We start from the raw sequence: 23,704 nt of genomic DNA, 5'->3' as shown, positions 1-23,704 counted from the left end.
TAAATTGTAATCCAAAATGAAATAATCCGCTTACCAAAATTTAGCTTAGATTGCTTATCAAAATTTGATCAATGGTGGATCGCTTACTGCCGATCAAATAATTAATTTGCCAACCAAATCAATTTAGAGCAGCTCAGTATGACATGAATTGCGAACTGGTTTAGAAATACTTGCTAACCATAATTTGCTGACCAATGAAAATGTAGACTACATTTTGGCTGACCAAATATATATTTTTGTTCATCAAAATAGGAATATTTTGCAGATCGATTAAATGATACCCCTTTTAAACTTATATACATAATGTAAGAACTATGCAATGATATGCATACTGGTTTGAAGGGTGCAATTTGGTTTGTGAGTTTACGAGGACAAGTGAAACAGTACATTGGGCAACGAGGGAGGTAAGACAAATTTTGCAAACGAGGCGGTTAAATCACGAAAGCCGCAGGCTGGAGTGAGTTAAAGACTCGAGTGTGCAATATTCTTACCCCCGGAGTTACACACAATGTTTTTCATCACACTTGCCAAGAAAAAACTAAATTTAAAGCGAAATCATTCTGAAAGACGTTGGTACTTCGCACATTCGTCCGCCATGTGCATTTTAGGCACAGACCCATCCGGCGTTCAGCCACGATTGAAAATTGTGGAAAAATATTTTAAACGGGTATTAAATTGATTTAATCAAATATTTTTAAACTTAATCTCATATATAGGTATACCTTGATATTTAACAAGTATTATGATGTTTTTTTTATTGTACAATTATATTGAATAAACGAATATTTCAATGGATCTAACGAGTAACATACAACAGTTGGGTAAAAACAAAACAACAATAACAATTTACATTTACAATTCATGTAGACAACGTATGGGCTACATATTTAGTTATAAATTAACAGTTTAACCCTACTCCGAACCACGTCAAGGTCTCTGAAGTACATTTATTTACATTTCTGATTTTCTTGTCCGCCGAATGCGGCAAACGGTACAACCTAGTGTTATTCCAATCGGCTTCAGAGCGCGATTGAAGCGAGCCAACAAAAATAATATTAATATAAAATAATAATAACGACACCACGGACCCGAATGCTCCTGAGTCGGTCAGGGTCTCCGTCCCAGGGGTGTCTTTGTCGGTCGGAGTGAACTCCAAGGGAACCCGCAGGATTTTCAACTTTGACTTGCCTTCATTGGCTGTCCAGAGAGGAGTCGTTAGAGCGAAATGCTCCAGGGATGGAAGTGAAACATGCATAAGACGCGAGTCGGCACAGTGGCTGTTATCAGCCACTGGTATGAAAGCGGCGTACACCTCTCGACACCCCTGAGCCACTCACATCGGTGTTGCTCCTGGTCGTCTTCACGATGGCAGTTTCAGGGGCCCATCTAGTGGGCGGCAAGTTACCGCCTGCCTCGATAACTAGTGAAAACAATGTTTTGGCAGGTGCCCGGACGTCTTTGCAATAACCCAGACTCATTGTCCACCCAAACTTCATTTCGTTTTATCGAGGTTCGAATTAGCGAGGTTTCACAATACAATGGCGCCCACAATTTGATCAACTCAAACTGTCCTATTCAACAGAATCGCAGTGTCCCTGAATATAAATGACCATTACTTATTCAAGTATCAAATTTGTATTTCCAAATTCGCGGTGATGGCCGAGTGGATATGACGTCCGACTTTCAATTCGGAGGTCGCGGGTTCAAATTCTGGCTCGTATCAAAGAGTCTTCAGAACTTATGTAGTGAATATCATTTGATATTTACCACTTGATTTTCGGTGAAGGAAACATCGTGAGGAAACCTGATCGACGAAGGAATTTAAAGGTATGTGTAGTCCCCAACATTGGACAACCGTGGGGACTATAGCCCAAGGCCTCTGGCTCTGGCAAGGCCTGTGCCCAGCAGTGGGACGTATACAGGCTGAATTATAAGTAAGTAAGTTAGTAAATATTCTTTATTGCACCAATTGCAATTACCATGTTATTATTATTATTTCCAGATTCAATGTTTACGACCGAGCTCCAATGGCGTTTGAGGACGGAGAGGAATGCAGGAATTACTATCGGGCCCTAAGAAGTCTTGCCAAGTATTACCAGGACCCTCGAAATCAGTGGCAGTTTAAACTTAAACCAGGTACTTACAGTACAACACAAATATAATAGAATAGAATATATTTACTTATACACTTATTTTATACTACTTCGATGGCAAATAAGCATACGGCCTGCCTGATGGTAAGCAGTCTGCATAGCCTATGTACGCCTGCAACTCCAGAGGAGTTACATACCCGTTGCCGACCCTAACACTCCGCACCCTCGTTGAGCTCTGAAACCTTGCTCACCGGCAAGAACACAACACTGTGAGTCGGATCTAGTGTTATTTGGCTGCGGTTTTCTGTAAGGTTCCCCAGTTGGGCTCTGCTCTAGATCTGGAATGACATCCGCTGTGCTGTGCCCTACCACAAAGCGAGATGACATTCACAATGCCCATACCTCTCTTTTGGACGTAGTTTAAGGACGTACCCGGGTCCATAAATAAATAAATATTAAATTGACTAAGTCCCACAGTAAGCTCTATAAGGCTTGTGTTGAGGGTACTTAAACAACGATATATATAATATATAAATATTTATAAATACTTAAATACATAGAAAACACCCATGACTCAGGAACAAATATCCATGCTCATCACACGAATAAATGCCCTTACCAGGATTTAAACCCGGAACCATCGGCTTCGTAGGCAGGGTCACTACCCACTAGGCCAAACTGGTCGTCATAGATTCATGCACTTTTCATCGACATAGATTGTTCTGGTTACCTCTAACCTCCATAAATATCATATTGGAATGAGATTCCATAACTAAACCTCGAATTGGCTTGAAAATTTAACAAAATTATGTCTCCTGTTTACGCATTATAATGTAATCAAAACCTCAGGGAGGGCCTATTATAACACAATTAACATCCTTATAAAATTAGATACGGTTTAAAATTCATAGCCAGACTAATATAAATCAAAATCGAATTATTTCGTAACTGGTCCATTATTAATTTTAAAATAATCAAGCGAAAGGGTTGTAAAGTTCATAGCGTTATCTTGAGGCTGATTCGGATTTAATAACTTGTTTTTGTTTTTAATTTGATACGACCATTTTTTAAATTACATATTAAGAGGTGTAAATGTCACTAATTAGCCGAACTACAAGATTATATAATTTATCAAATTATCCTTAGAAATGTATCACAGGCTACTAATTCTCGAGAAAGTATTTGACGGAAAAATCTTAAGGGGCCCACAGATTACCAGTTCGCCGGACAATATCGGCTTCTCAGTTATTCGCAAAAGCTGACAAACGCGAATAACTGACAAGCCGATATCACTTTTTTAGCCTAGCCCCCATCTGCCAACCATCCCATAAGGAACTTCGTTCTATTAAATATGTTAAAACGGGTCACTCACGTATTTTAAGTCAAAAACGCTCGAAACGTTTCACTCCGTTCCGAGTAGTTCGTAAGGAGCTTGCATTGACGGACCGGCGCAGACTGCGGGCCGCAACCCTCCGCGCCCGTTGACTAGGCGACTTCGTCCTCCGCCCGCGCCCGATGACTTCGTTCTAATTTTGTATCGACTTCATGATTTTCATCTTATTTTGATAAGACCTTGGGCCAGCCTTTGCCGCTGCAATAATCAGTGTGAGCTAACGCTGTTTACATACAAAATGCAATCAGGAGGCCTAGTCAAGATCACAATCGTTTGCGCTACGACAAAAAAACGTTTTCTGTCTCTATTACACAAATATAGAAGAGACAAATATTATTATTTATTATTATTATTTATTACAGGTACGTCCTTAAACTACGTCCAAAAGAGAGGTATGGGCATTGTAAATGTCATCTCGCTTTGTGTGGTAGGGCACAGTCAGTGGATGTCATTCCAGATCTAGAGCAGAGCCCAACTGGGGAAGTACCTCCACCTTACAGAAAACAGCAGCCAAATAACACTAGACCCTACTCATAGTGTTGTGTTCCTGCCGGTGAGTTAGGTTGCCAGAGCTCAACTAGGGGGGGGGGGGCCGGGTTTAGGGTCGGTAACGCGCATGTAACTCCTCTGGAGTTGCAGGCGTACATAGGCTACGGTGACTGCTTACCATCAGGCGGGCCGTATGCTTGTTTGCCACCAACGTAGTATTAAAAAAAAAAAAAATTAAAACCACGATCGAAACCAAATTATTGAATCAGAATCAGATTCCTTTCAACCGTTCGTAATTCAATGTAAAAGGGAAAAGCTTAAATTGGTTAAATAAAGTAAATGTTACAACGCCGATAGAATTAAGAAAGTCTGCGGACTGATTAAAGCGTTTTCAATATCGTACGAATTGGTTAGCGCCATCATTTCATATAAAAATATCACATCTACACGTGGCCCATTCCATAATGCGTGCTCTCAACCATCGCAAGGTCAACTTTTTGGTCCAGCTCTGGACCATCGTGTAGAGGAGCCAAGAAACAGATCTAATAACTAAAACTCGAATTGGCGTAGTTTTGGTTTTTATTATGTTATTTTTTCCAGGCCTGGTGATGGTGATGGACAATTTCCGCGTGCTGCACGGCAGAACTGGGTTCTCGGGCAAGCGCGTTCTCTGCGGCAGCTACGTGGCGCGCTCTGATTGGCTGGATCGGGCAAGGGCTCTGCGTCTTATCCAATGATCAGTCAGCGTCATGTTAACTGAAATGGTCGATATACTTTTATTGCGTTCACGGTGACGATGTAAATTATAGTCTCGTTTTTAAATAAATTTGTACTTACATTATGTTTTACCATTTCAGTTCGACACAGAAAAAAAAAAAACAATTTTTTGAAACAATATAATCTTACTAAAACGGTTCAAGAATGTAAAATTCTCAATGTGCGCTTGCGCGAATGTGCGTGTGTGTTTGTGTTACAGCGTGCCACGCACATCCATGAATGGTGACTGCTGATGGCTCGACCGTCTGTGTACTCGTAAAATTCGTGTATATAAAGTGTTTAAAATATAGAAATTGAACAAAGTGCATCTATTAACGAAATTGTCATGCTTGTGCGCAATAAATGAATATAGTATTTTACCACATAAATGATAGTACTTTTTTATATTGATAATCAAAGCAATTCGTGCAAAATTATTCCCTAACCATTCCAAAATATCAAAAATGCACGTTAATATTCAAGTTTTCACTTCTGCCGGCACTCCCGGAGTGCAACCCGTTGTTTTTTTATTCGTTTTTATAGATAATGGTACGGAACCCTTCATGCGCGAGTCCGACTCGCACTTGGCCGATTTTTAGTTGAAATGTTATGTATCGGAAACAGATCGAATAACTTAAACTGGAGTTAGTCTATTACATTTTGATATTTAAATGATATCATTTTGTTATCACTTACCATTCGTATGGGTATACTATAATAAAGCGATATTTGTTGCTGACATAAATGTCTAAATATATGTTAAGGGTGGCAATCAGATTTTAATTTGATACTAATTATAATTTAGGGGAGAGTGGGGTAGAATCAGGACGCTAACGGAAATCTTGAATAAAAAACGTATTTGTAGAAAAATTTGCTGACCTAAGAACGTGATGCAATAAAAAATAAAATAATCTTTGTCCGTCCTTAAAAAATACAAATTGTAACTACCTTAACGTACGACAGACTGGTATGGTGATGTCCATGAAATGAATATATCAGGCATTGCTAAAAATGTTTTTCTTATTTAATATCCATACGCGCGTCCTTCTACTTTTGTTGGCAAACTAAGAAAGCTGCAGTGACCAAAGCGTTCATCGATCTGAAACTATCTAAAGTAGCCATACTGCTTTTCTTGGTTTTACCCCGTGTCCCAGTTATGAACTACATAATCTCCCCTTTAACTCTAAGGTGTTAAGGACTTTAGTTTATTGCAGTGAGAGAGTAAAAATGATGTTATCCTGACCGATTCCAGCCACAGCGGCTATCTCCTCTGGAGTAGGCAATAGGGTTGTTTCCAATTTTTTGAAACGCTTGTATTACGTTCTATATTAACTAAAAGTTACCCTAAAATTCAACTTTTATACTAAAAACGGCTTTAAATATGTTAAATTAACAAAATATATTTTGACAGATGCTTTCGCGCCCAAAACACTCTTTGAAAATTGTGTGACGTCACAATTTACGGTTTGACACGTAACTACAAACACACGGAGAAGATACGAACTGTCAACTGACATTTGTCATTTGTTGTTTATCGCCTAATTGTCAACAGTGTCAATGCGAGAGTTGTGACGTCATCAGAATCTTCAATGACATTTCGAGTTTGGTCACGTGACGTGTGCCAAAAGATATTTTAAGTTCAATATTTACAAAAAAATGGTCATTACAGGTCCCCTAAAAGTAGTTTAACATGTTCTTATAATCCAAAAGAAATTATTGGGATACAATTCTGCCCTAAGATTTGTAGATGGAAACAACCCTATTTTTAGTTCGCTTTATTAGAGTGTAACTGATCCACTCTCTGGTGCGGCCTTAGATGGCTCACGTACCCTATTTTTCTGCGTTTAGGACACGTCGGCACACCACCTACTTACATAATTGTAGGGAATTGAGTTTGCCGGCCGAGCTTTAAGCTCATCTCGTTTTCTGTCGAGATCACTGCGGCGTTCAGTCTCAAAGTCGCCGACTCGATCATGCACGAGGCGCCACCATTCGGGCCGCTGCGCTGCCTACCGCTCCCAGTCAGAGCGCTCAAGTTTGCATCTCTTCATATGTCTTTTCTGAACGTCCTTATAAGTACTGGCCACCGCTTTTAGCTTACCATTCTGGAGTTTTGAAAAGAAGAAGCGCTTGACCACTCTGTCTTCTGATATCCGAGACACGTGCCCACACCACCGCAGCTGCCATCTCATCAGATACACCTCAATCCCTCCGACATTTGCGCGCCTCAGAACGCAGTGAGAGAGTAAAAATATCGTATCAACATCAAATTAAGAACATATTTTTTATAATCTGAATTTCGCTCAAAGCCGGATGAATTAGGATATTTCATAAAAGATTAAATAATATTAATAGCGAAGAGAAAAATGTTTCCTCACGTATTTTCCGGTTCTTTTCACCGAAGATTATATTAAATGGAAAAAAATATGAGAGCTTATTTCAAGATATGGCGAATTAAGGAACAGGCTCCGTTTGCCGATAGATAGATTTGGTACGAAATTGAATGGATTATCTTAGAATAGGATTTGTAGAGTGAGTACATATAATATAATATACATAAATATTATAAAACAATGTTACACAAATCGATCTCGGACTACTGTTAGCTCAATAAGGCTTGTGCAGATTAGAAAACATAATTAGATTTAGGAACAAAAATAAAAGCTAAGCAATAAGAAGGTATAGAGGGAAATGCTTAGAACACAATTTTTGACTTCGTAACTTTGTTTGGACTAGTTAGGAGGTGAACATATCAAAAGTCCCCGGCTGTTGCCCTTCAGCCGGGAGCTAGAGAAGGAGTTTGAAGGTGTTTTTCACGTATATCTCGGAAACTTTGCGTCTTAGAGACATGACTAGGTACACAAAGCGAAAGCTGATTTTTGCTACAAGTTTATTTTGTCAAGTTTTTCGATATCTTGAATAGTTTTCGAGATATTCTCTCTTAAAAGTTTAATTTAGGACTCTTTCAAGAGCCGATATATCAAAACCTATAACCAATTTCATCATTTTGTATTAATGGCCATGTTGCTAAGACGCACAATTTCCGAGATATAATTGAAAAACCGAAAACTGGGACCTTCAAACCCCCTATCATCCCCAACACAAGGGCTACGGCCGGGGACTTTTGATATGTTCATTTCCTAAAGGCCGATAGGCGCAAGCTATGACGCAAAATAGTGAAGAATGACGCATAATGTTACGGAGTGCTGACCCCAAAACCTAAGGATATGAAATAAAGGCTAGGATGTTGATGATGGTAGACTTCACAGTCCATTCTTTCCTAAGGTTGATATTTTCTTTAGCTAGTCCAAACAAAGTTACGAAGTCAAAAATTGTGTTCCAAGCAATTCCCTCTACAACTTCTTTCCTGCATTCATTTCCTGGCATAAATTATCTAAGCAGTTGAGGTGTTTTGGTGGTCTGGCTGGACACTGGCTGATCTATAACGTTAGATATTAACATCGTGTGACAGGGAAAAAAACATGATATTATCTATAGTGTTTTATTATGTTGTTTATATAATGTTATATACCAGCCAGAGCAGTGTAAAAGCACTATACTATGTTATATTCTTCTCAATTTCAATTATTCAATTTTTTTTTCTTTTCTTTTGTATCTTTTTACTGAAATGACAATAAAGAGTATTCTATCTATCTAATGTGCCTACCAGGGGGGCGAACGCTTAGAAATGTAGTTAACATTAGTAAAGATAGCGGCGATTTCTATTAATGGGATCCGCTAACCTACTTTTGCGTAAAGTTGACTACCGATTGTGCAAACTACATCATCAGCTGTCACTATAAAATTGGTACAATTTAAAGGCATGAATACAACATTAAGAAGGTTGCATATACCTCGTATGTCAAGACCTATCTTTAATGTTGTTACCTAGCAACTGTTGTTTACTGTCAAAAAAATGTAAACAGAGATATGATTGATATTAACTTATTATTTCTCTATTCATTTTAAAGTGCAGAGCAGAGTAAAATCGGAGCAAGCATTAAACACGAGTCAAATTCAAATAGGGAAATTAGAATCCCTATAGTTCCAATGGTACAAAACCTGGAGGTTTAAAACTTTAATGGTATTCAAGGCAATGCCGGGAGGTTTAGATATTTTCGAAGGTAAGAACTAAATACCATCCTCTTTGGCGCTCATGCAGCGACTAAAACAAGCGATGATTATTTTGATTTTTTTACGACAAACATGTCCGATGACACTCAGCCAAGATTTGTGCAATTTAATTCCACTAAGTTAGACGAGATGGAGTGCATCTATGGAGGTACGTGCGTAGACAAGACATACGTCCTATACCTTAAATTTACTAGTATAAGAAGGACGCGAACCACGACATTACTCTTATGTTTATTTTAAAGAATATCTGCGAAATTACCAGGAATTCTCCTAATGTGCACTTTACCTGTGTATAATACGCACATGAAAGAGTTCTAAGTCAGACTAAGACACAAGTCACAGAAGAAGAAGCTCAACAATTCAAGTACTTACAACACCTAGTATATTAAATAAAATAAAATAAAAATATTACTATCTTGTATACCAAATTAAAAGCAATAAACATATACTCGCTTTACTATAAAGTACTTATGTCTTTTTTTGGATTCCATGCTTTTAAAACTTTCTACATAATATTAGGCCTACTTGGGCGGCTTACAAGTTAATATTTTATTTGATATCTTGTAAACAAAAAAACTATGAAACTTACAAGAAATCAAACAAAAAATTTACTTGTAAACCGCTCAAGTAGACCTAATATTATATAGTACGAAAGTACCTACACATACGGATGCATATAGTTTCGGATACAAAATAGAGATAGCGCTTCGAAATTAGTTTCCTTAAAATGCTTCAAGAGGGCTCTCTTTTCCTATATACTAAGTTTAGTCTTTGGTGCCTAAGTCAATTTTTGACATTAGGTTTCCAATCAGAGTCCAAGCCTCTTTTGGTAAAAAATGTTAGTACGAATATGGAAGGTAAAGACAAGGAACAGAAACTCCTTAGGCAGAATTTTTGCAAAAGTATCCAGCGGTCAACTACAAATAATAGTTCCAAATCTCACCAGAGTAGCGTAGCTAAGAACCTAGGCGTTATTGATGGAGTGAAGTGCGCTGTCTATGATTAGATTTTTTTCTCAAGTATTCTAGGTATTGTAGCGCCACCTATTTATGGTTTTTTTCGGACACTTTTTGGTATACGGAGATTTTGTTCCTTGCCTTTACCTTCCATAAGTACGAAGTAAAATGCAAATGTCAGTGACGGCCATATCAACGACATAAATCGTTTATAACTAGGAAATATTTTCTTCTTATTTATATCGGTGACATTCGATGACTTTCAACGTCTGTCTGTCTCCTTGCCAATAAAATTAATCCCACCAACAACATTTCATGTAAAGTTTTCCCAAGACTGGAATGCGCCTATAGTTTTTACACCAAGATTTTAATCCTAATTTTACAAGCTCTAACTCTATAAAGCCATCATCTTGGTTAAACAGTACAGCTTGGCCGTTTCGTTGCTGTGACATTCAACATGCTCGTGGTCAACTGTTGTAACAGCAGTGAAATGGCCAAGCTGTACTGTTTGACCAAGATAATGGCTTTATAGAGTATTTTTACATACAGACCTCTTTTGATTGTGAGAGGTCTCTATATGCCAATTTTTAGCCTTCTAAGACTCCAGGAAGTAGTCTATCTTTTCAATGACATGGATTTCATATGGCTCGGACAGTGAAAAATTAAGGTATCTATAAAATTTTAAGTATAATAGATAGCCTAATAAAACTTGGTATTTTCGAGAAATCTACTGACTACATAGTACCTTAAAAATTCCAGCTCTCTAGCGTTATTCATACCAAAACTACGAGGGTTCAAAAATACGACGAAACGTGCCGAAAACAATTGGCACTGCCTTTTGCCCTTTGTCTCGTCTTGGCGGGGGCACGGCCTTGCCCCAAGATTAATGCTACTGAAAATCGGCAACATGGCGAAGGGTAAACAAAATCTTGTCAAACCCAATAGAACAGGTAAAATGTTGTTTACAGCTTGTTTTGTAAGGCTTATTAACGTTAATTAACACGAAAACAAAATAACAAACGTAAATTGGCAACAAATAAACCGCGTTATCTGAAAGCTCATAAATAATTTAACCCGCTCTTTGCCGCCGTGGCGTGTTGACTTTGATAATTTAATCAAAACTTTACGTTTTTATTTTAGCTATTTGGCAACATGGCGGTTCTCATGAAAATTAATGATAATATTACTTACGGCCTAATTCGTACTTTAAGATACGTCAAATATTAGGTCTAGATACGACGCTTCTTGAAACAAAAACTTGTGACACTGACATATGATCCTCGTATTTAGACCTAATTCGACTTATCTTATAGTTCGAATCAGGCCGTTATTCTATGGTAAAATATAAGTTTTCAACCACCTATAAACGTGACGTGATAAACGTGGAACGTGGCAAATGGGCCCAAAATGAGTATATTCATTTATCATGCTCGACTCGAAAATGATAAATCGTCGTTCAGCCATTATTCACTATTTATTTGAACATTTTGAACCGATGAAACGCGTGCGATTATTGAAGTTTAATATTAATGGTGATAGTATGATTTGAATACATGATTATTTTGGAGTACAACTAAGGTACCCTGTACAGGCTTGGAAGTGCCTCCGAAACGTCAAATTAATATGAAACACGCTCTGTTACTCTTAAAATGATAGTCTGACGTACGGAAACACACTATTTATTCTAATAAACCATCATAATATAACGTTTTACACCAGCCTCTGAAAGTGGGGTGGGTATACTGACCAACCCCGAAATCGTGATAATTTTTTTTTTATCTCCCACACATTTTGTCTGGCTGATGTTGATATCTTGTATGGGAGAGTATTTTTGCGATTTCGGGGTTGGTCTCATAGTAAAAGTTGCTCAGTATGGCCTATACAACGTGTACACACCCAACTTTCAGTGGCTGCTGTTACACGTTGTATATCAAAATCAAAATCAAAATATTCTTTATTCAAATAGGCCTAGCAACAAGCACTTTTAAATCGTCAAATTTTACAAATATCATCTTAATCTAAATATCAGAGCAATTTATTGATGCAGTTATTATTGTTCTAAAAAAAACATTGAACTATTATAGATATGGTAAACTTAATAATAAGAATTTCATAAAAAGATCGTCATACATCAAAATTGTATAAAAATACTAGTCTAGAACCTTTCTAGAATAAAATCTAAATGTCAAAAAATACGGTATATATATACATTGAATTATCAATTTCATCATTAATAACATAACAATAAATAATTCATTCTTTACAATCACACTTAATCCCACGGTGTTTCATCATTCATGTAGTCTTGTGTGCTATAATAGGCTTTAGAGATAAGCTTACGTATGGTATGGTATATATTATGCATAACGCAACATTAACAGATATTCGTTCTCCCAATGATATCATAAAACTATAGATAGGTTATACTCATGTAAAGTTAAAATTGAATGAAAAGGAAATAAATAAAAAATACAACTAACTGTAACTGTAACTGTGTGTGTGTAACTGTGCGTTTTTCCAGGAACTTTCTGCCTCGCAATGCTAAACTGTGGAATGAACTGTCGCCTGCGGTATTTCCGGACCGATACGACCTTCAAACCTTCAAGAAAAGAGCGTACTCCCATCTTAAAGGCCGGCAACGCACTTACAACCCCTCTGGTGTTACAGGTGTCCATGGGCGGCGGTAATCGCTTACCATTAGGTGATCCGTCTGCTCGTTTGCCTCCTCTACCATAAAAAAAAATACAAAAAATGATTCCATATTCATTTCTATAACTACTTATTAGGGTGGTTAATAAAACTTTTTTTTCCAACAGGGCACCCCCTTATTTTATTACATCTATTATTAAAATACACCAAGTTTTGTAAGTTTATCTCAACAACTCGGGTGCTCAATCACTTTGATTTTTCTTAATTTGTATAAAATCCAAAAAAATAAAGAATTTTTTGTTCGACTCCACTAGCCAATATGGAGAAACGAAACGAAATTTTCATCAAATTACATTACCACTCTTGTGGATAAAATGCAACTTTCTCATCGCTTTTTAAAATACAAATAGAGACTTCCAGCTGGTGTGGCAAAAAACATAAAATGGTTTTCCAATCGTTGTTACGGCTGGGGAGTACTCATGCTCTTGATTATGTACTACATATTAACACATTAACAATGCCTTTTATATGTATATAATGTTAGCATTTAAAGCCCTGAAGAGCCCTTTATATTATTATTCGAAACAAAACGTAGACATATTCATGGACTAAGGACGGGCTTATTAAGATTAGATACGGCATTGTGCTAGAGTTTAATTCTAACAAAACGTGTTTTCAGCGAAAATTGAGTTTGCATGTACACAAAGGAGTATTTAGTCTTAGAATACTCGGCGACCTTTATTTGCTAAGGTCTTCGATAGATTTCAATCTCAAATGTAAACTGTTTGAGAGTTCAGGCAAAGTTACTTGAAATGGAGAACGCTATGGATGCTGATTCCGTTTTTACAATTGAATAAGGTCTTAATCTTATTTTGAGAGCGTCTGCTATTTCATCCATGAACGTGAGCTGATTGGCACTGCACGTGCTGTCTGATGAACATACTCTGGGATTTTTGGTGCGTGTGTGTTTTATACTAACTAAAAAATAGATAAAAACGATAAAAAAAAACAGAAACTAATTTCTAAGGAGTCTTTCACATTTGGAGGTAACAACTTGTTTTACTTTGGTAACTATTTTACAGCAAACAAAGTTATAAATACACGAGATCATTCCCGTATCATGCGGTATCGGCATTTCATGGCCATATCCAACCACCGCTATGGCATCATCTTATGGGGCATTTGAAAAGACATTAACAGAGTTTTCAAGCTGCAGAAAAATGAGTAAGGGCCATCTGTAGCGCCCGAAGTAGAGTCATGCCTGCCATTGTTCAAGAAATTACAAATACAAACAGTCCCCTCTTTATATGTATATGAAATCTGTCTTGATGTGAATAAAAATCTACACAACTTTAAAATACAACAATAACGTCATGTATTTTAATTTTTTTTTTATTTATTTATTTATAAAAGAGAAGTTACATCGGCTATGATCACTTATCTGCCAAACTGCATAGCAGTTTGTTGGCAGAAAACTTATTCTACCCTCCAACATTGTCAAGTAAGTTATTTGGTATGTGTATACCTAGTTTCAAATGTGTATGCCTGTCCGTGAAACAGAGTTCACACATATATTTTGTACCTACCAACACTGTTATCTATGTTTACAAATAAATGTCCAAACTCCATGGGTTTTAATTTCTGTACTTTAGAAAGAGTGTTTTTTTATGTCTGTTCAAACATTTAACCACTTGCTTAATGAAATTAAAATACTTGACCAACCTGACTTCGGACGTAAACTTTATAAATGGTGCTTAGACAAAGCTTACTATAAGTAACCATTTTATGTCGTCGAACAATAAATAGTACCAATGATATATTATTTATTCGTTTACTTATTGACAGTACCAATGTTTTATTCGCATCACATATTTTTAGTTTTAGTATTAATTCGGTTGATTGTAATAATTCTACTCTGTCATAATTTAAAGATCAGTGTAACCTCACAATATGACAGTAAAAAAAAATCAGTTTTATAACCTCGGGATTTGCTGATGACATAACTCAGTCGTCTTCAAATATGATCAAAACCTTATTCAATTCTTTAAACACAATTTGCCTCATACTCGGAGTTTCTCTGCGGGATGTACCTAATAAGAAATTAGATTATTCATAGTAGTACTAGCTGAAATACTCGTAGCTTTAAGAATTAGTAGCTGAAGTCCAAACAGGCTGACCACATAGCATAATGGGTTAAGAGGATCTAAACTTTAATAAGGAAGATAGCTTTTGTCTACCACCAGTTTGGGATCTAGTAGTCCATTTAATAGAGGAACAAGCAAGACTGTCTGTGAGATCAGTGTTGAATGGTGTATTAGGGTTAGGTACCTACTTAAATTTTTTGTATCTATTTTCTGCAGGGGTAGGAAACTTATTTTCTACGGAGAATCATAGTTTATTAGGGCTGTGGTTACCCTCAACCGTTAAGCTTAAAGTTTCGCTACGAAATAGTCCGATGTAATCCCGGCAATTATTCAGTGTGGTCTAGTGATGCCGTTTTTCGGGAAATATTGCCACTTGAAACGCTAGAGCGATGGAAAATAGCGCCATTCTTTACACTGTTTTAGAGCATTTTCATTTTAACTTGTACTTAAAAATCCGATTTAAGATGTTTTTAAATCACGATAACTGCAACTTTCCTCTAAAATGTGCTGGTTCTCAAAACAGACCATAAAAATATCCGCCGTTAAAGAACTTAGCGAAGAACCCATTGCCAAACCATCACAACCCATAGCCAAATAATACTGTCCCCCGAATCTGAAATAATTTTGTTTCATACAAATGGCAATGAATGAGATTAACAAGCTCGTATGCAACATCGGTCGCAGTCGATTAAAAGATTTGCCCTACATCGACAAGTACAAACGTTATAGGTTACCCCATCACTACGTTCTCGAGTCAGACGTGACGTCGCGGGACCGGTTCTGACGGCCGGCCGGCCGCGTACCGCCAGCCCTGGTTGCTTGTTATGCACTTAGCATGCTTATCTTTTGTTATGATTACCCACAACTAACAATCATGTCTATTTGTATACGTTATAATTATAAACTATATCAAATTTGTTAGTTTAGCTTAATCGTTAAATGTTTTAATTATAGGTGGTTATTATGTATGCAACAAACGTAAGCTATATCTGAGCGAACGTAATAATAGTTATGCTGTTGTTCTAAGCTTTAGTGTAAGTATGATTTTACCCATGGCAATGTTATAAACACTAAGTTCTTAAAAAGTTTATAATGAGCGCCTATAGCTCACTAAACTGTATTAATTTATTGTTATCACTGTCTAGGATGGAAATGTACACTAGATTAAGTAATTACATTGTACTAAATTATGTTAAATAAAGAACTCAAAAAAAAAATTAATGAGAGGATGGCAGATGAGTTGATCGATCTAACTGCGGCGGATATTTTTATGGACCATTTTGTAACTATCCTGACAAAGTGTATGGGGCTTGATATCGACTGTCAGTTTTATGACGATAGCTAACCGATTGTTAGCGGTACATTATTTAGTTAAAAGGTTTACTTAAAAATAAAGTTTAGTAACACCAGACCGGTGTATGCAGCATATATTATGTTTTTGATTTTGGCACCCATTCCTCGGAACTTTTACAGATATTCATTTAATGTTTTATTTTTCATTTAATGTTTAAAAACATCACCAAGAAGGTGGTCTAGGACGACAAAGCGTAGTTTTCAATGTAAGTTTTTAGGAGTAAAAATTCAGACAATTACTTTTGTAATAGCTCTGAGCCGGCTCATCATCATTGTCATTTTGACATTTTCGTCTGTTAGAAAGAGACAAAATTTAACATAGGTTTGTAAAAGGTTACCAAGTTTCAATGCAAAGAAAAAAAAATGTAAATGTAAGCAATATTTTTGAATCTAGACAGCAATATTTCCCACCAATGTCAGCGATATTCCCGACGACGGTGACGACCCCACATCACTGGTTGGATCGCACGGAAGGATAGCAAAGCCGATTCACCGTGAAGGGCGTGCAGTAATAATAACATTTACAATTCAGATGCCAGCTATTTCAATCGCTAAACGAACACAGGTGAGTTGAAGGCTTTTGCGATCCAATATTAGCTGCGCTATACAGTTATCAATAGGTAATAGCATGGGTTATTCCCAGTTACCACTAAGTGCCATTGCCATTGGTAACTTTTCCCGCTGGAATTATTTTTCTCATTAGTTACCACTAAAATATTGTAATGTTTATTATTGGTAAAAATACCTTTTTTAATTTGGAGTGGGTTATACCGACGACCTTCAAACATTTAAGGAAGCGTAATCTCATCTTAAACACCGGTAACGTACTTGTCATCCCTCTGATGTTTCTTGTCCATGAGCTTAGCATCAAGCGATTCTTCCACTCTTTTGCCAATAAAAACACATTTCGTCTTGCAAATTTTGTGCTCTTTTTTACCCGAATATCAGGCAAGAGGCTTATAAAAGTGCACATCTATTTCGGAGCATAGCACTATATGAATGCGAAACGAGAACAATGAGGCAATGTGATAGGGAAAGGCTTTTGAGATGTGGTGCTGGCGGCGAATGGCAAAAGTTAATTAGACGGAGAAGAAAACCAATGAAGAGTTTTTACGCATAGTAAAAGCGAAGAGGAGATTGTTGGGAGCCATAGAAAACAGAGGAGGAAAGATACTTGGACATCTGCTACGACACGACGAACTTATTAAAAACATTATTGAAGTTAGAGTTGAGGCAAGGAGGAAGAGGAGACCAAGGAGAAAGTACATAGATCAAGGAGAAACTCAACGTCGTGTCGTATCAGGCTGTCAAGGAATGCAATGTTGCAGTGTATAAATAGTTTACTTTCAATTTTATGTTTTATGTATAGTTAGAGCTCTAGTTTTAAGTAGTTTAGTTAACTAAAGCAAAACAGCCTCGTCGTCGAACGGCGTACGCCTGGGTCACAACGGAAGAACAGCGCTGGCTTTGCCAGCTATGCTGAGTTGTGACCCTTTTATGGCCTTTTGCGCTAAATGTTATACATTGTATTGTCAACATGTTTTTGTCAACCGCATTTGTTTTGTCATAAATAAATGTATTTTCTTTCTTTCTTAAGGCAGATGACCGACATGCATAGAAATCGCTCCACCGACAAGAGTCTAACTCTTAGATCTACGTTGACGTCTTTCAACCCTACGTCTGCCTTTATATTTCAAACTATGTGAAAGATCACCTTAAACTGGAGGCTGACTCATCGCACTCACGCACGCAATGGCAATCAATGGTCATTTCATTAGACCCTAGGGTCTTAGTGGTTTCAAGCGTAATGGAGTGCTGGATGTCACGGTAGTAAAGCTCGCGTTTTTAACCTACTTAAAAAAAGGTTTGGACCCGGGTATCTTAAACTACATATAAAAGAGAGGTATGGGCACTGTAAATGTCATCTCGCATTTTGTGGTAGGACACAGCACAGCGGATGTCATTTCAGATTTAGAGCAGAGCCTAACTGGGGCAGTATCTTCACCTTACAGAAAACCACAGCCAAATAAGACCCAACTCATGGTGTTGTGTTCCTGGCGGTGAGTAAGGTTGGCAGAGCTCAACGAGGGTACGGAGATATCAAGGTCGGTAACGCGCATGTAGCACCTCTGGAGTTGCAGGCGTCCATAGGTTAGGGACATTGACATGTAAATAAAAAAAAAGATATGTTCATTTTTTTAGTGACCGACGAAACCGATTTTTTTAGAAACTGAATCCGAAACATAATTTTTATTCCTAAACCTGCGTGAATTTCTTCCTGGCATTTACCCTTGTTTACCTTAAAATTAAATTGAAAAACTACAATTTTGTGTCAGCTAGCCTGTATCTTTATTTAAATCTGTACTTATCTTACCCGAAAGACCAGGTCAAGAGCACCCTAAACCGTCGAGCGTGTATGAGAATGTTATGAAAGTGAAGGAAACGAAAGAGGTATGTCAGGATCGTAGCAAGTGGAAATCCGTGGTGTCTGCCTAACCCGGGAAATAGGGGCGTGATTATACGTATGTATGTACTCGTCTTCCGACATGTTGTTTGACTCGTATCCACGGCGAGGGCCCTGTATTAGGGTGTCCCTTATTTTTCGACCTATTTTTTTTTTAACGCATACCCCCTATATTTGTTCGATATGTACTAAAGTACTCCTAAAACAAAAATTAGCTTGATCTATGAACGGGAACCCGTGCCGACCTGAAGCTGAATCTTGTCCATACAAGTTGCTTAAAACGAGCGGCACATTACGGCGTAATTTCTTAGTCTATCGACAATTGTTGGTATCTGTAAGGCATAAGTTTAGTTTTTCAAAATGGATATTGAACTGCGAAGTTCTAAAAAGGATATTTTCTTAGTGGGTGATATAAAATATCAGATAACAGGTGCGAAATTGCCTTCAAATAGGCAGGTGCTGGCAGTTTTGTTTTATAACATTCGCGAAGTGAATTTAAAAGTAAACGAAAGTGCTAATCTTACGATTCGTGAGTGTATTATCTTTTGGGAAAAGGCTAGAATACCTACACGGGCACTCCCTAACTGTGTTAAGAAGCTTGTAGACCTTTACCAAGTATGGCGTGATTTACAAAAAAATTGTAAAAAAAGCACAGAAATTCATAAGCGCCGAGAGCATGATTTTCAAATGAATTTGGATAATTTGTTTGATATTGCACATGCTGATGCTCTTCAGATGATAAAGATTGAGGAAGATAAAGTATTTTTACAGCAACAGAGAGAACCGGGGCGTCAGGGTTGTCTAGCAGGAGTCGACCAAAAGTTGTCAGGAAAGGAAGATCGAGCTCGCCAACGGAAAATAGATGAAGAGAAAAGAAGATTAAAGGCCACATCCATTCCTGAATCTTCAGCATCATATGATTATGTACCGCTGGATCAGAGCCCTACGTCTTCTGTTTTATCAGATCGTTCTCTAGATGAACCCGCATTGACATTACCTGTTGCTCCCCAAGTTACCGTTGTTAAAAGGGGCCGAAAGGATTTTATTTCACCTAAGTTAGTAGCAGCCTTAGATAGGTGTCAATTGAGCACTAGAGATTCCGTTTACGTCCTTCAGGCTAAAATTGAAGCATTGGATCTAAATATCGATGATTATCCCGTAAATAAATCTTCTATACAACGTATTCGGACACAGACACGAAGAATTAGAGCCGAAGGGATAAAAACTGATTTCCAAAACAACGTTCCCGATATCACAACTATTCACTGGGATGGCAAATTACTACCTGCCATAGACGTACGTCATTCAAAAGAAGAACGTCTCCCGATTGTGATTACGTATGACGACAAAGAACAACTTCTTGCTGTGCCTAAGATAGATAGTTCATCAGGTAAAGATCAAGCTCAAGCCGTTTTACAAGCACTTCAAGATTGGGATCTCGGTGACAAAATACAGATAATGTGCTGCGATACAACTGCTTCGAATACAGGTCGTTTTAATGGTGCGTGTTCAATATTAGAACAAAAAATGGAAAGAGAGTTATTACTGTTTGCCTGTCGCCACCACGTCTACGAACTCGTTCTGAAAAGTGTGTTTGAAGCCAAAATACCACAAATTACTCGCAGCCCTGACATCCCACTCTTTAAGAAGTTCAAAGATAACTGGAAAAATGTTGATCCTTGTGCCTTTAATACCTGTTTAAATTTTGTGGAAGAACACGTCAACAATACTGTCCGTAATGAACTTCTGGAATTTTATTACAGCGAGCTAAAGAAAAGTATTGTGCGAGATGACTATCGCGAACTAATTGAATTGTCAGTAATATATTTGGGCGGCGATAAAGAAAAAAAAAATCAAAATTAAGCCTCCTGGTGCCATGCACCAAGCGCGGTGGATGGCAAGAGCTATTTACGCTATAAAGATGTTTTTGCTGCAAGATCAATTAAAAATCAGTGTCAAAGTCAAGCGAGCATTGCAAGATGTTTCTTTATTCATCGCGACTTCTTATGTAAAACCATGGCTTCAGTGCAATATGGCAGTTAAAGCTCCTCACCAGGATTTGTGCTTTCTGAAAACCTTGAAGAGGTATGAAGCAATTGATAAGGCAATTTCAAAAGCGGCTTTAGATAAATTCTGCAAACACTTGTGGTATTTGACGGATGAGGTTGCGATTATGGCAATTTTCGACGAAGAAGTAGGTGTTGAAGTGAAAATGAGGATGGTTTCTAAACTAGAGTGTGATAACGAGAAGCCGCATCAACAGGAAAAAAGATATATTCCATCTAAACAAGAAATGGCTAAAACTTTATTTAGTAAAGGCATGGATGATTTCGTGTCAACAAAGAGTAAAGACTTGTTTACTCGCTTGAAAATTGACACCAGCTTTTTGAGGGTCCCTGTTTTCATGTGGAACCAAGATGATGCTTATTTAAATGCTTTATCTAAAATCTCAAATCTTCGAGCTGTAAATGATACAGCAGAAAGGGCGGTTAAGCTGATGCAAGACTTTCACGGATTAATAACGGCGGACGAAGAGCAAAAACAATTTCTATTGCGTTGTGTTCAGGAACACAGAAAGCTTTATCCTGACTGTAAAAAAGCTACTTTGCGAAAAATGTATCCCAAATAAGTATAATATAACTGTATTTCATGATTATTATGTTGATTTGAACTTATTTTCCTATTTGTTTTTGAATTTTGGAATAAAATGGGAAGTACGAGTTTAAGGTGCGTACTAAAAAAATTGACACAACTTTAAAGCCAAGTCGGCACGGGTTCCCGTTGTAACAAAGGTTGGAAATTTCGCAGGTATGTTTTTTAAAGCATTTCTAATAATATTGAGGGGTATGCGTTCCAAAAAAAAAAAATTTTTTTTTTTGCTCATATAAGGGACACCCTACCCTGTATCTAAACTAATCTCAAACTACATCAGCATAATATTCGATAATGATACACGAGTCAAAGGACCGGCAGTTTGGAGCGTCGCAATTAAATGCTGGAGTAGAGCAGTGTGTGGCCAGAAAAGCAACACTGCAGCAGCGCGAGGAACAGAGCGAGGAGCAGCGTGATGAACATAGTGAGGCGGGGTTATTAAATACAACCTGTAAGAGTCGGATATCCGGATAGCCGGAGGATTTTACAGTAGGATAATATTTCTTACAAGTTCATTGTGTTAAGGTATTCAAACATACTCCTTTGGTCGGTTAGTCCATGTCTTCAAGCCATACAGAAAGATTGGGAAAACCAGAGAACGCACAAGTCTAACCTTCTTTTATAATATACTATGGTCAGTCAAAAATTTAAAACTTATAAACATTGCAGTCTCGATTTCAGGACTGCAATGTTGCAGACAAATTCCATTATTTGTCATGCTTCAAACTTTTAAAAAAGTTGAAAGGGCCATATCAAATGAAGGCATAGGTCCATTAAACAGCCAACCAGAGATGATCAGTACTTATTGTTATAATGTTGGTACCTGGCGTCTCTTTAGCTGTTATTGTTATTTCTTGCAATATTTTAGAAAACAGCCGTGGCAGCATGGTCCCATTTTTATCTCTTGTCACTATACCCGTCACTTTCGTGCTTACATACTTGTTAGAACGTGACTGGAATGGTGACAAATGATAAAGAGTGGACCATCTTAGCCTCATTGGACAATATATAAGGCTACTCGCTGGCTTCGGATTCAATTAAAAACCCGCCTGTCCATCCGTCCGTCCGTTTAAAACGAATCCTCAGCCAGCAAGTAGCTACTTCCGAGCCTCGACAATAATGTACTATTAACGACTATAATTGTAAATGTATAAGAATTAAAGTTTTCTATTAACTTTGTCGTTTGACCTTTCTTCCTCCTCTTCTCTTCCTCAAGTAATAAATTAGAATAATGGACCATATATACATACACGGTGTTTCACGAGGAATCCGTAAGATTTTGATATCATTCAATGGAGGAGTTTTTATTTAGTTGGAATAAAATAATTCATTGGAATAAATAAATTCACAAATAATAATTAATATTAATATTGTTCCATACAAACTTTTCAGGAATTTGCCTAGTTTCAGAGTTAATGTCAATTGAAAAAAAATCATATTTTTATTGTTACTTAGTGCTAAACGCCTTTTTAATGGCGATGTTGCTACTATGGGACGTAATTTAAATATTCTCATAGATGCAAAAGAATGACAAATAAAAATATACAACAACTAGATTTTACGAAAAAAAAAACATTAAAAAATAATTTTAAGTATCAGATTTATTTAACATTTGATTTATATGTACGAAATACATTCAAATAAACTAAAAAAATATTTCAACGACAAAAAAAAATATATTTGGCGAAGTTGACTTAAAGTAGGTACCTATACCATTTTTTGCTTCTTTTGGCCTCAGAAATGCATGGTTAAAATCTATCAAGTTCCTTGTGATACACCGTGAGTAACTCACTCCAATGCCTTTTAAGTTATTTGCCTTTTATGAGACCCAACAATACCGTAGCTGAAACGTATTTACATCCAATTTCATGAAGCTTTTATCAAAACAACCCTTTCCATATCATTGTATTACCATACGATTTGGTTTAGTGTGGATAGCAAAAAAAACGTAGCAAATACCATATTTAGTCTTATTTTGACTAATTCCATTATGTTACCAAAGTCATATTTACGTATATGCTGCACTGCTAATTAAAAATGCAATATTTGCTCATGTAAAATGCTTTTTCTCATGAAAAATCGTTCAAATAAAGAACTTATTAAAGAAAACAAACAATTGCACGAGTTTTCAAATCGTCAGGTGACAAGCAAAACTCATTAATTACCACCACAAGTTCATAGCCATAATGAACCATACTACTACTAAAATAAGGATTTTTGTTTAATTAATAAGTAATTAGTGATTTTAGGCCTAATTTTCTTCTTCTTCAAACCTATAGTATAAAACCAAATGAATACTTGCCCAAATCGTAAACTATTCGTCTCGTAATCGCAAACGTCCTCGTAAACTACCCTTACTCAACCTCCAGAACACCAGTACCAAGTCGAATTCCCACCCACCTCTCTACCGATCTCTAAAGCTTATTAACGGCATATTGACCCAGGACGATTCAATGGACCTATTTTCGACTCCTGAACCGAGAACCTTAGCCACAGCCGGGCGCTACCTCGAGGCTATAGTCGCCCCGAGCACCATTAGCACTAATTAGATAATATGTACTTATATTTAAATTCTGACTAACTGTTTTTGGTCATAATTTATTATAGTTGTGTTATAATTA

The 23,704-nt window shown here is 37.1% G+C and overlaps 2 protein-coding genes across 2 annotated transcripts in view; both read left to right on the top strand.

Moving 5' to 3' along the window:
• The window catches only part of LOC133517300 (trimethyllysine dioxygenase, mitochondrial), a 48,777-nt gene extending 43,657 nt beyond the window's left edge, over positions 1-5,120 (top strand). Inside the window, exons 7-8 of the mRNA XM_061850548.1 lie at positions 2,003-2,136; positions 4,576-5,120. Of these exons, the coding sequence (XP_061706532.1) occupies positions 2,003-2,136; positions 4,576-4,712 (271 nt within the window). The 3' untranslated portion in view covers positions 4,713-5,120. The remainder of the gene's footprint in view (positions 1-2,002; positions 2,137-4,575) is intronic.
• Positions 5,121-20,212: 15,092 nt separating this feature from the next.
• Positions 20,213-21,324, top strand: LOC133517298 (uncharacterized). The gene has a single exon (XM_061850546.1). The coding sequence runs from the start codon at positions 20,308-20,310 to the stop codon at positions 21,058-21,060; it is 753 nt and encodes a 250-aa protein (XP_061706530.1). The 5' UTR covers positions 20,213-20,307; the 3' UTR covers positions 21,061-21,324.
• The last annotated feature ends 2,380 nt before the right edge of the window (positions 21,325-23,704 follow it).

Source organism: Cydia pomonella, chromosome 4 (assembly GCF_033807575.1).
Source record: "Cydia pomonella isolate Wapato2018A chromosome 4, ilCydPomo1, whole genome shotgun sequence".
In the NCBI taxonomy this organism is placed as follows: Eukaryota; Metazoa; Arthropoda; class Insecta; order Lepidoptera; family Tortricidae; genus Cydia; species Cydia pomonella.
The sequence above is the reverse complement of the archived record's forward strand: the minus strand, read 5'-3'. Positions and strand labels throughout refer to the sequence as shown.

Bases quoted from the DNA above. Each gene is read 5' to 3' on its own strand.
- LOC133517298 (XM_061850546.1), top strand. From the start codon at position 20,308: ATGCACCAAGCGCGGTGGATGGCAAGAGCTATTTACGCTATAAAGATG.